Here is a 13,347-nt window from a genome sequence, read left to right on the forward strand (position 1 = left end):
TAAAATGCATACACATTGTAGTTGTTTACGTATTTAACTACATAACAGAAGGAATGAAAATTATAAAATTAAATTATTCGCATTCATGATTAAATTATTAAGGTGGGTATGCAGTAGCGAAAGATTCATTTTATTTTACACATAAACATGTATTTTTGTACTTAAATATAAACGAGTTTATATCCATCACTAATTATATTAAAATATCACATCAACTAACACCTGCCCAAACAAGTGTTTCTTCCAACCTCTCAAAAACCGAAAGTCCATACATAAAAGTGTCTAGACAAACCTAAAAAGGATTTAGGACGCTATTTGGATCAAATATGTAATTGCTCAATAATGAATAATAAATAAAAAAAAAAAAAAAATGCTTCAAATTTGTAAATCTAAATACTTCACTGTGAAGTATTTCAATATCTTAAAACAACAAAACCAAAAACTATAATTTTCTCTTTCTCTCTCTCTTCTGCTCTTCTTCTATATCTCTCACCGCACCTTCACCAAAGCCATGCAGGAAAATAATAAACAAGAAAAATTACATGCACAGTGAAGAAAGTATGCTTCTAATGTAGAGAAAAGATACAAAAAGAACATAAGATACAGATAGAAAACAAAAGAATATAGTTAGATAAACAGATATAAAATTCATAGCTTTTTAAACAGCATCACACATATTTTATCAATGCCCAAAATAAAGTAAACAAACACACTCACTGGCCATAAACAATTGAATGCACCCACACCATTATTAAAAAAAAATTGAAATCAAAAGAGATCAACAAAAATACGTTTCATTTAGAGGAACGTATCCAATCCTTCATTGAATTTGATGAGATAATTGAGAACCAGAGCTAGACCCAACTGAATTGACTAAAAGTATTATTTGACTAGACCATTTGGCATATTAATGTAAGTATTAACATTCTGAGGTTTCTTTTCTAGGTCCATATCTAAGGCTGTAATGTACGTGGGATTGGAAACAGCACTATTTTGAATATTATTCTTTATGTTATTGATGTTTGGCTTAAATACGTCATCCGATTCTTCGGATATTCTTGGGCACATCTTGAGGTAGGGTGAGTGACCTTCGTGGTCCGATTCTGACCCACTTCTCGCCGGCAAGTTGCTTAAGGTCAGCATGGGGGTCAATTCTGATCCGCCGTTACCTTCAGACATTCGTGGGTCGAATTTCCTCGCGTCAAAATCGAATTTTGTATTTTGGGCCCGTGGACTAAATACAGACGCATTCGCTGGAGTCATTTGCAAGTAACCTTCCTCATCTGAAAAATGGAAACATTTTTTTTATAACTAACTACTTAACTTTTTAGCTGATTTTCAGGATGAAAGGAATAGGTTGCCAAAAATTTAAACACTTCAGGCAATACTTCTGAATTAAAAACAACTGGAATTGGTCCACACTTAGCTTAGCACTGAAATGTTACGTAGTTGTAGCAGATGCAATTTTGCAACAAATATGTATTTTCTCATGACGTGCTCTTGACTCCGTTAACTAGTATAGTTAATAAAAAAGTCAATTAAATATTTTGCAATCCTATGTCTTACACCCTGTATCTATGCAAACTGGTTAAAGCGAGTGTAATTTTGACAACATCAATAAATAAAAATATAACAAAATAATTACATTTACAAGCATGTGCAAGATTTTTTTTACATACAAATCGCCAAAAAACATGTCAGCCAAATGCAATCAACACCAAAATACATTTACTTATAACTATTGTTATTTCAGTGCAAATAACACACTTGGGTTCAATATTTCACTGTCGTATCGGAACATTAATTTGTTAGTAGTTTAAACATTCTCAATCCAAAATAAATGTAATTTTACCACACTAAACATATTTTCTTGTTTTCAGAACGCAGTTGTTTCCATTTCAGCTGACAAAAAACGAATTTGCGCTATTAATATAACTAAAAATAAAAATACATGGACATGCGTTTCGCTCTAAAAGGAAAAACACTCTAGTACCTTCTTTTGTCTCAGCTGCTTTAAAAAACAAAATATATTTATTTAAATCTATCAATATTTGGTTCATTACTTAAATTTTTGAAACACCATAAACTTTTAAAATATGGCCCGTATTACAAAACGATACTCAAAACTCAAGCATAAATTCTGCGCGGATTGTTCTAACAAAAGATTGAATTCAAACAATAATAAAATAAATGAATTTGAATACAATCTTATGAGCTTAAATAGCTTGAGGTCGAATCTTTTTTTGAAGTTCAGACAAATGTGTACTTCGTGTTTTACGCAAATATACGGAATTACATTAATGAAGAGCACCGCAGAATTTCATTAATGAAGAGCACCGCAGAATTTCATAGCTAATATTAAACTAAATAGAGATCATTATCGTATAAAAATCCATCTTCCTCACCTAGTGGCACTTGGGTTGGAGTAGGTGGGAAGAAACTTCGTGAATTCACGTAGTGGTGTGGACTTGGCGTGACTAAATTGTTGTAATCAGGCGCGCACACCATTTGCAGGTAGTCCTGGCCTTTTGCCTTCACGTTCATGTCCATGTAAGAGGAGTTCAGGTCCACGTAATGCTGAAATAGAGAAAAAAAGATTCAATAAACACGTGCTTGTTTTGGTCTTGGTTTTATGATTATGAATATGGCTCAGATACAAAAATTAAGTTCCTTGAAACTGCCTCTATTATAGATAAATCTCTTGAAATGAAGAGTTTGGATATATGGTTATGACTTAATGTAATCGTGCTAATTGAAGCACTAAGCAGCTTTCAATAAAGATTGAACTGAGAATAAAGTAAAAGAATTCGTGCAAGCTATGGAATATTTTTTCACAATGGATATCTTCTTTCCAAAATAAGTTTAAGCTGATAAGGGTCAACGAACGTTTCTGACGTTGTCCTCGAGGAATGAGCCCAGCAACTCCTGAAGCTGTGTGAAGGAGGGCCGGGCGGTCGGCTTGTGCTCCCAGCAGCGCATCATGACGTCATATAGCCGGTCATCTGCGTAAGGGGGCTTCTCCAGTCGATGTCTGTAAAAATTTAAATAAAATATTAAGCAAGCACGCTAAACAAAAACAAGAATTTTTTAGACGAAAATTAAGTAGCTCATCTTGTAAACAAAGTCTTCAGTAGGCTCTGATGCAGTACTATGTAATAAACTTATTAAGTAGTAAACTTATTGTCAAGAAAGGGCAAACCTTTTAAATTGTTAATCACTAAACTTGTTTTAAATTCCAAGTATATTGATAAATGGTTAAATTCCGCATATTTTTGGTTCCAAACCAATATTCACCAGTTGAATAAGCACAGCTGCGGATTTATTACTTAGTAAAATCGTAAAATACTTAATAGCTCTATTAACCATCGTAATTGTACCTTCAACTTCATTACCAACAATAAGTTTCATAGATTACACAATTATTACTTCTTACAACTGGTATCATCAAATCTTACCCTTCAGACAGCCACTGCAGGAGATTCTGCGGGCTCATGTTGGGATATGGCGTCTTCGCCAGCGAGAACATCTCCCATAGCACGATGCCGAAAGACCACACGTCGGACTGCGTCGAGAAGATTCTGTCCATCATGCACTCTATCGCGAGCCACTTCACTGGTAAGGGACTCTGGAATTAGAAATTAGGAGAGTTCATTAAAATAAAGCTGAAAATACCATGGACTGATACGTAAAAAGGGTGAAGGAATAAATCTAAATTATTATCCACCTTTTGCACCATAAATGTTGTAAAACAAAGTTTTAAGTAAATAATGAGCCGGAAGACGTAGTTTGTGCAGGCCTCCCACTAGGTGGACCGACGATCTGGTGAAGGTCGCGGGAGGTGCCTGGTTGCGAGCGGCGCAGGACCGGTCTTTGTGGAAATCCTTGGGGGAGGCCCTTGTCCAGTAGTCGACGTCATTCGGCTGAAACGAACGAATGAACGAAGTAAATAGTATCTTACATTTTCTTTCTTTTGATATTCATCATTCTTATAAATGCTTCTGGCAAGGCCGAAGTCACAGATCTTGACAATGTTGTCTTCAGCCAGCAAAACGTTTCTGGCTGCTAAGTCTCCGTGTAGAACCTGAAATGAACAAAAGAACGTTTTAAGAAAACAATAAAAAGATGCAGTATTCGCTTTCAGCTTGTGTAATCAGTTTATTTAGGTTCCATTCTTCGAACGGTAAATATAACCGTAGAGTCTGTAACAAATGATTGAATACCAAACCTGATTGATCTGTAGATCAATCATCGATCAGTTTTAGATTCAGCTGACGATGAACAAGACACAGCTCAAACCACTGAACGTATCGCGCTGAAAATCACGCAGGTAGTTTATGACATTTGCATAAACCAACTGCTACGAACGGATTTTCTAAAGTTGTGGTTATCTTTGGAAAAATATTTCTTACTCTTTTTAAGGGGTCGAAACCCAATTTAAAGTTTAACGCAAGCGAAGCCGCGGGCTAAAGCGAATAATAAATATAGTTTTAACCTTTCTACTGGAGAGGTACTCCATGCCCCGGGCGATCTGGAACGCCCACGCAAGCAGGTCCCGGGAAGTCAGCGGCCGATGATGCTGTAGTCGCTCTCGTAGTTGGACCACCAGGGCTGGCTGTATGTAGCGGGCTTAAGCTAGCAAATAATAAATCTAGCTTTCATTTACCTTTCTACTGGCGAGATACTCCATGCCCCGGGCGATCTGGAACGCCCAAGCTAGCAGGTCCCGGGACGTCAGCGGCCGCGGGTTGCGGCCGTCGAAGCTGTAGTCGCTCTCGTAGTTGGACCGCCACTCTGGCTGTATGTAGCCGGCTTCGGATACTGTGAAATTTTAATATATCAAAATAAAGTTTCATCATCAGCAGTTACTGCATCACGTCGATTTCAAGAAGCATCAGTATAGATCGTTTCATCCACGAAGGCGCGCTCCACCTATTTTTGGTCGAGGGAAGCGCGGGGTGCGGGGAGTTTGATCCGAGCAATCCGAGCGTCATTATTGTAGTGCGCGTGTGCACTCATTGATAATTTAGCGTGTACCGATAACACTCATACATTCGCGGAAGAATGGTGGGGTGCGTCTTCGTAGATGAAACGATCTAGAACTATCTTTAGTTTGTTTTATTCTATTTATTTAATTCAAGAATCTTTCGGGCATGCGAAGGAAATGCGTGCAATAGGTAGAATTTCGGTAACTAATTTTATTTAGTTGGGTACCAACTTTCAGAGTACTATCGTACTATACCATAGTACTCCTCATGTTCCTGTTTAACCAATTTAATTCTCGCAATCATTATTAATTGATACAACAACTTTTAACTAAATTATTAACTAAGTATAGTANAAAAATGTTGCAAGCACGGAAAATAGTATTTAAACTATTTTCACGCGTACGAAGTTGATTTTGTGGCGTCGAACCTTAGACCAAGCATATGGCTAAGCAATGCAATCGTACAGGAGGGTACAAGGAAGAGGGGCTGCCACAGTAGGTAACACAGAGTCGTTCAGGAGAGTGCCAGGAAGAGGTGCAGCAACCGCAGTTAAGGAACGGCTGGAACGAACAAGGATAAGCGAATCCAACTCGTGAGCCTAGACAGGGATACGCTGGTTAAGGCGACCCTTTACAAGGCTTGGGAGCATACGGGTGACGAGCTATTGGACGTGGAGAGGGTCATTAATTATACACATATTTTCTACTTTGCCGAACATTTGCACGAGAACGGTTTGTCCAAAAAATATGAATTTGGTCTTATTTAATGCAGGATTAAATGCCCTTCAACCGTCAGGAAGACCACTTTTCGATAGGGTAAGTCCTTTACGCGATATAATCGGAAAACCAAAAAAGCGCCCCTTTCGGGGGCCCCCACCACTTAAGCACAACTCCGTCGAAGTCGAAAACCTAGGAGAGTCTTAAAGGGCAACCAATGAAGCCATTAAAGCAATTAAATCTTTTGTAGGAATTATTTCCGATTTAAAAGCTAATTCTACTGGACTAAAAGTTCCCTCTAAAAACTAAACTGTTGGCTTGAAAAATCTGGAAAAATTCGTGATAATACTGCTATTCATGAACTTTCAAGGAAAACTATAGCGGTTAAGATACATCAATTAGTTTGAGAGTAATAGTTAATACATGAGGTATTACAAAATTTCTTAACTAGTTAAAATTCCTTAGAAATAATTATGTAAAGTGACTGTAGATGAAGTAATTGCTTGCTTCTGAAATATACTGTGGTAACGACGGACCACTACGGAACCCTATACTGCGCGTGGCACGACACGCACTTGGCCAATTTTTTTTTTGTTTGCGCTACAAGCTTTCGAAATTATTTGAACCTTGCATAAGTACAATTATTTTTTTCGTTTTACTACAACTGCATTTCAGAACAAAAGGTTGTTTTTAAAAAAGCTTTTTAATTATTATAATTTTATTTTACACTTTTTAGTGCCTTGGTTCAATTACAATAAGTGCTCGAAAAGACAAATCCAACAAACCCAAACTCGATAAGTTTCCACCGTTTTGTTTAGGAATAAGGCCACCTCCTGACTCCATCATCAGGACCCTTGACATCATCTAGTACTAAAGCGCTCGAAAAGACAAATTCAACCCAAATTCGATGCGATGCCGCCGTTTCATTTAGGAGTTCCTATGGCCACCTCATGACTCCATCATCAGACCAGCTCAATGGTACCATAACATTGCATTGTCATCGTACTTACATAAGTATACCAAATTTCAGCTCAATCGGTTGGAGGAAAACTGGTCTTAAATTCAGTTGCAAGAGTTGTCCCACACACACATACTAACAAGTGTCGTTAGTGATCTGATTACAAAAACTGTTGTTTTGGGTTCTGGAAGTTCTGAAAGCCCGAACATACTTGACAGAACGTGTTTTTCAGCGTGATTTTGGTAAATAGTAGGTACTGGATTAACGATTAACGGACTTTGGATATTTTAACGGAAGTTAACGAGTCCGTTAACATTTTTTTAAGTTAACTTAAAAGTTAATCCGTTAATAGAAATGTTAACTTCGTTAATTAACGATTAACGGATTAACGAGTTAATGCCCAGCTATGCATAAGATGTAAACCAAGCTTATTTTAATTTGCAAACAGAATATCGTGCGTGCACAAGCGTACAGTGGGCTATAAGATAAATAATAATCGGATAATAATTTTCCCATTTTCCTCAAATAAATCCATATTAGAGATGAAACGGATAGTTGTTTGGCCGGATACCGGATACCGGATATCCGGCGAGCTGCTAGGCCGGATAGCCGGATATCCGGCGGCCGGATAGTTGGCCCATTGTCTCTTTGCATGTCGTGACGAGTTTAGCGCGATCAGTGGGTCTAGTAGACTAGGCAAGTCACACTTTTCGAAAATCTTATCCGTCCGAATAGAATGTCAGATTTTGCCCCTTGTCTAGGGGGCAGCTCAATTCGGGCGATTTCGGTGGCCATCGTGAGTGTGCGTCTGTGCGATTGAATAGCGAAAATTAAATTAGTTTACTTGCTGCGTAATCTGACTGAACTGCATCAGGTAATTAGAAAAAAACAGACCATCTTTAAAAATGGTCGCCTATTTTTTTGGCAATATTTCGACATTAACAGATATTTACTATTTATTTATGTATTCGTAATTAGAGAGGAAAGCCCAGAAAAAAAATTTTTTTTTTGAAAGTCCTTAATATGGCTTTTTTGTAACTTTTTGGACTTTAAATAAAAGCCGTCATTATTATAAGCCATTTTATTGGTAGACTAATGTATTTCATTTTATTATAGTAAATTGTTGTCGTAGTTTTTTAATATCCGGTATCCGGCCGGATAGTAAATTTAGGTCGGATATCCGGCCTACCGGATAGTTACCGGATATCCGTTTCATCTCTAATCCATATACTAGTTAGTAGTTAAGTATTTCGGGAAAGCACATTTTTCACACATTATTTTTATCGCTAAAATGAAGGTGAGATTTACAACCGTGCATATAGATAAGATAAGAGATAGAGGGAACATAAAATCACAGGCAGATTATTTATGATACATTGTAGTTTACCTTTAGTAAATTCCTCTTGTTGTTTTTGTTTATCTGAACAAGTAATGAATAAACACTTTATTAAAAGATTACAGAAGGTTTCAGCAAACTAATTTTTTGTTTGCACAATAAAATTAGCACCCTACTTATGATAACCCTCTTCAAGTTAGTTATTTATCATTCAGTTATGTATCATCATCNTCAACCCTAAATATCTAAACATTCTATTCTAAAGATATTGCAAACCACAAAGTGAAAGGTTTGTTGACTAAATTATTAATTTAAAGAATACGAAACACAATAAAATTCACCTTTTCTGGCTGATCTATTGGTATTGGCTGAGTTGAGGACAGTTTGGTCGGTCGCCTGAGTGTGGTTCATGCCGAAATAGTCGGAGTTCATCCTGCAAAAAACATGTTAAATGTTTTTAACCTGTGATGCGAATGTGTGAACATTTTGGGACAAAAAGTATGTATCCTTATTTTGAAAAGAATGTCACATCTTTTATACTAAATCATTCCAAGAAATAAAATAACAATGAATGTAAATACACAAAAATTGCATCGAAATGAAAACTGAAAATACAAAGTTTAAATATTTTTTTAAACAGATATTACTTTTTACATTTTATCCAAACATGCGAAATAAAAAAAAAACCGAATTTGGTTAAAAATTGTATTTTTGGACTTGTCGCTTGAAAACATCCGTTGGACTACGAACCAGTGATTTCGCTTTCAAAATATTGCTCTAACTACTGAGCTCTCTGAAAAACAAACATTAAACACATTAATATTTTAAAACTTACCCACTACTACCACTGCTGCAAGAATACCCTCTGTTAACCCTCCCGAGATTCTTCTCCTTATTATCGGTGAGCTGGTCAATGAACACCTCCCTGTGTTTCTGCATATAGTTGTGGATGTTCCCGAACTTGCAATACTCCACGATCACTATCAGCTCACCTGGACAAATAGACGCGACACATTAACTGATGACGTTACTTTAGATAATGGATATGACTAAGTTATAACACTGTAAATGCTCGGCACTATAATGCTACTGTTGGGGCAATCTTATGGACTCTACACGCCAAGTCCGGAGGCTTGGTATCAAAAAAATCATGTCGACGACTTGTCTAACGCCCGTATTCACAAACATTACTATATGAGGTCTCACAGTGCGCGTGGATGCACAGGGTGACACACGAACCAATCACAGGGCTCTATTTAACGCTGTGCGTTCGATTTGCTGCTTCACTTAAGCAAGCATCGTTTGTGATTACGGGCGTAAGACTTTTGACAACTTGCTAAAAGTCGACGACTCATGACGGGGAGTTTGGACAGTAGTATCTCCCTCTTATTTAGAAACATCAAACTATTTAGCAAGACCCGAGATCAGAGTGTCGTCATCATCATCTTCATTATCATGATCATTTCTGGTCTTTGTTCACCATTCGTCGTCGTCGTCGTCGTATCAGCCGAAAGACGTCCACTGCTGGACAAAGGCCTCCCCCAAGGATTTCCACAAAGACCGGTCCTGCGCCGCTTGCATCCAGGTACTTCCCGCGACCTTCACCAGTTCGTCGGTCCACCTAGTGGGAGCCCTGCCCACGCTACGTCTTCCAGCTCGTGTTCACCATTACAAGTGCATAATCTTCTCTAATTCTAGAGGCAAATTGAGGATTTGGCCTACACTTCCCACCCTGGCCTGGTTCGCACTTCGCGTATTTATTGTCCCTTGTTAGCCACTTACGACGTAACATGGCAGGAGTGGGAATGGTTTTTGTGAAATTAGTTGAAGTTCCAAATATTAGAACTAAGTCTAATAAATTCACAGTAAAATAACCAAAGGAAAAATACAGGCAATACGTATGTAAAAAAAACAAGAACTGTCTAGGTAGGTACCTACTTATGTGTGTGTGACCCGCATCACAACATTTAGATAGAGGAAAAGAATAATTAACTAGGTACTACACAATTGTTTATTTTAATATTATGACGCAATTACTAGTTGTTTCAGGCAAAAAGGATCCTTTTGACTGTTGAAATATTGCCTGTATTAATACAGTAAAAGTAAAAGGAACTACAGTATACAAATATAAGAAACGTAAGGTTAAACAGCCGCGATAATGTAGGTAAATGTTCTGCAATAAAGAACTGCAATGGCTATAAAGTAACTAATTCAAGTATAAACGTACGCATTATATCATCTCAGAAATAGAAAATACTTATAAGAACTCAACAAAAAAATTCACAATAAAGTTTTGAATTTCGTATTGATTTAATGTCACAATTAAGACGAGCATATTCACTCGTACAAAGTAAAGTTAAAGTAAGTATAATTTAAGTTGTAATCGTAATTAATTGATACGTCTAAGGTATAAGACCCACAATCTAAACCTTTAAACTGCACTATGCACTAATAATGCATAATAACAACGTGTAACCAATAATAATACACTCCCATTCTATGAATCATGCTGCTCTTGGATGACTACACATGATTCATTATCTTCTGTTGACTTAAAGACGATAATTTGTTTTTATAAATATTGTCTTAGTCCAATCGATTCGTCTGTCCGGTTATGAGAACAATTCCAATTTAACTAAAATTTCTTAAATTAATTCAATTTAATATTAACAAAAGTAAAGGAGGCTAGGTAAATCATTATATTGTGGAAACCTTGGGAGAGGTCTTTGTCCAGCAGTGAACGTCCTTTGGCTGAAATGAACGAAATTAACTTACGTTTCCCGACGTTCTTGGTACAAGCACCCAGCAGGTTCACAATATTGACATGTTTCCCCATATGAACCATGATCTTCAGCTCTGAAGCCAGAGCTTTGATGTACATGTTGTCAGCAGTCTTCTTCACCATCTTCACGGCAACCAGTGTGGTCTCTTCGGCGTTCACTATACCACGAGCTTCGGCTTTGTATACAACACCGAACGCGCCCGCACCCAACTGTGTACCTATAAATTAGCACGAAACTATTAAGGTATTTATTTTCATGTTTTTTACTTATAATCTTCTGAGTATAGGTAATCCTCAGAAAGAATCTTCTTCTTCTATCATCAGGTCACAAAAGAAAGGATTACATGGCTAACTAAGGCAGAAATACACAATCATCTCTATTATCGGAGAGGCAGGTTTATTTCAACACAAAATGTTCGTTATTACACTTGAAAAATGCATTTATACGCATTTCTGACGTCCCGGTGGAAGTGGCCTGCAAAATTAACTTAAACTAGAAACAACTTCAGTTGTTTCGGGTGTGAAAACAATAACTCTATTATGATAAATTCATTGTCGGTAAAACACGCTTATTTGTTAGTGAACGTGTAGAGTTAAGCTGACTGTGGAAGGCAATCCAATAGAGTTGATATGAATTCAAACTACGTAAATCAAAATATACGCCCGACTATCCCCCATATTTTGACAACCATAGGGAATCAAAACCTCTATTACCTAGAATAAAATTATGTCATTTGGGAAGAACCTAGATTTGCAGAAAATTCAAAATAGGTAAGTCATTTTAAGATATCATTATCATATGTTTTTACCATTACAAACAACATCAATAAAAGTGAAGGCGATGACGTGTTAAAGCGATATATGAATCCCAACTAATATTATAAATGCGAAAGTAACTCTGTCTGTCTGTCTGTTACGCTTTCCCGCTTAAACCTCGCAACCGATTTTGATGAAATTTCACATAGAGATAGTTTGAGTCCCGGGAAAGAACATAGGATAGTTTTTATCCCGGTTTTTGAAACAGGGACGCGCGCGATAAAGTTTTTCTGTGACAGACAAAATTCCGGAAAAAGCCGCGGGCGGAAAGCTAGTTAATAATAAATGAGGATACCAAACTCGGTGCGTGTAGTGGAAGTCCGTGGTAGTGGGAATAAACATGGATAAATTAATGATCAGCCGTAGCGGCTAAAAGTAGGGAAATATAAACAATATTCACTCGTTGTTCCAAACTAACATACTCACCTAGTTTTAGTTTTTCCGGTGGGAATTCGAACTTCTCATCGTACGGCAGTAGCTCTGCCTGCTCGTCTATGCCCAAGTCAGGGTTCAGAGAGCTGGTCACTCCTTCCTTAAAGTATAGAAGACCGGCAGCCGCAAGCTCTTTCCTGAACTGTTTCTCCTTCCTTATCTTCCAAGTCAAATATATCACCAGGCCTATAAGCGCCAGTATGATTGCACTAATCGCTCCCAATAACTTGGTTGTATGTTTGAAACCACCTAGAAAAAAGTAAGCAATAAAAACGTTCATTAAACGTCAATTAATTTACTACAAAATGATAGAGTAATTGTTTTTTAACAAAGTGTCCTTCCATAGGTAGGTAGCATTGTATAATATCGTATGTATAACTTTACATCGTTACAGTTTACGATGCAGATAATATCTCGCGGTGACTTATTATACGTGTAATCTCAGATGCAAATGAGAGCGATTAATAATAATTACACGCTGCAAATGGCTGGGTATCTCTACAAATACTAAATGATTGATGGCAGTTTATACCAAAACACCAAACATACCTTTTATTTCAATATTTACAACTCTAGTGATAGACCTCGTATTGCTGAAAGCATTGCATTCGTATTTTCCCTGGTGTGCTTCTTCCATATTTTTTATAACAACGGTAGAGTTGTATTTGGTGCGATTAGAGTAATTCAATATTTCCAGCTGATCGGTGATATTTTGTAAATCCATCCCGTCCTATGAAAAATTTATTTTTAGAATATGAGTGGAAGGTGCCAGAAGACAGTGACATTTTATGACAGATTCAATTAATTTTTAGTAATAACAAAGTAAAAAAATAGAATTGAACGTAGTTACGAGTGTTATTTTGCCTAGATGCTTCAGTCGCTAGTTTTAATGATGAATTAAAATATCCAAACTACACTGAAAATTAATTGCAAAATGGTTAAGAAGTTACGTATCAGAGAAAAAAAAAGTTCGAATGAAATCAATGCTGAATGACTTTACTGTATTCTACGAATAGGATAATTTATAGCATCAAAGGCAACCTTTGTCCATATAATTTGTGGCGGTGGTACAGCATCTGCTAAACAGGTGAACACGGCTTGTCGGCCAAGTAGAAAATCTCTATCCGTGTTATCAATTTCAGGCTCTATAATCGTGGGCTCTCTTGTATCTGCAAGAGATTAAATGGGTTCCTGTATAATTGAAAACGGTTTAAGGTCATAGCACACTTATCAACCCGGAATGGGATCAACACCGTATCGCCTTTCGCAGCGAGGCGAGACATTTACGTTGCGGTGCATATAAGTATGCGTTGCAGTACGGA

The 13,347-nt window shown here is 37.1% G+C and overlaps 1 protein-coding gene across 7 annotated transcripts in view; it reads right to left on the reverse strand.

Annotated features, from left to right (window-relative positions):
- Window positions 1–374: 374 nt before the first annotated feature.
- Pvr (PDGF- and VEGF-receptor related) overlaps window positions 375–13,347 on the reverse strand; it is a 31,828-nt gene continuing 18,855 nt past the window's right edge. For 5 of the 7 annotated variants that reach the window (XM_028302303.1, XM_028302302.1, XM_028302306.1 and 2 more), the window contains 13 exons: window positions 13,067–13,194; window positions 12,575–12,755; window positions 12,020–12,274; window positions 10,771–10,995; window positions 8,831–8,987; window positions 8,337–8,428; window positions 8,047–8,079; window positions 4,664–4,818; window positions 3,959–4,081; window positions 3,456–3,625; window positions 2,887–3,031; window positions 2,406–2,577; window positions 883–1,283 (listed from right to left, as the gene is read on the reverse strand). In XM_028302303.1, the coding sequence (XP_028158104.1) occupies window positions 883–1,283; window positions 2,406–2,577; window positions 2,887–3,031; window positions 3,456–3,625; window positions 3,959–4,081; window positions 4,664–4,818; window positions 8,047–8,079; window positions 8,337–8,428; window positions 8,831–8,987; window positions 10,771–10,995; window positions 12,020–12,274; window positions 12,575–12,755; window positions 13,067–13,194 (2,237 nt within the window). Of the gene's footprint in view, window positions 1,284–2,405; window positions 2,578–2,886; window positions 3,032–3,455; window positions 3,626–3,958; window positions 4,082–4,663; window positions 4,819–8,046; window positions 8,080–8,336; window positions 8,429–8,830; window positions 8,988–10,770; window positions 10,996–12,019; window positions 12,275–12,574; window positions 12,756–13,066; window positions 13,195–13,347 lie in introns of all 7 variants that reach the window. The other 2 variants (XM_028302300.1, XM_028302301.1) reach the window with 2 other exon arrangements.

The sequence above is a fragment of the Ostrinia furnacalis genome, unplaced genomic scaffold (genome assembly GCF_004193835.3).
Source record: "Ostrinia furnacalis isolate ACB-3 unplaced genomic scaffold, ASM419383v2 OfSCF1098, whole genome shotgun sequence".
NCBI classification, from domain to species: Eukaryota; Metazoa; Arthropoda; class Insecta; order Lepidoptera; family Crambidae; genus Ostrinia; species Ostrinia furnacalis.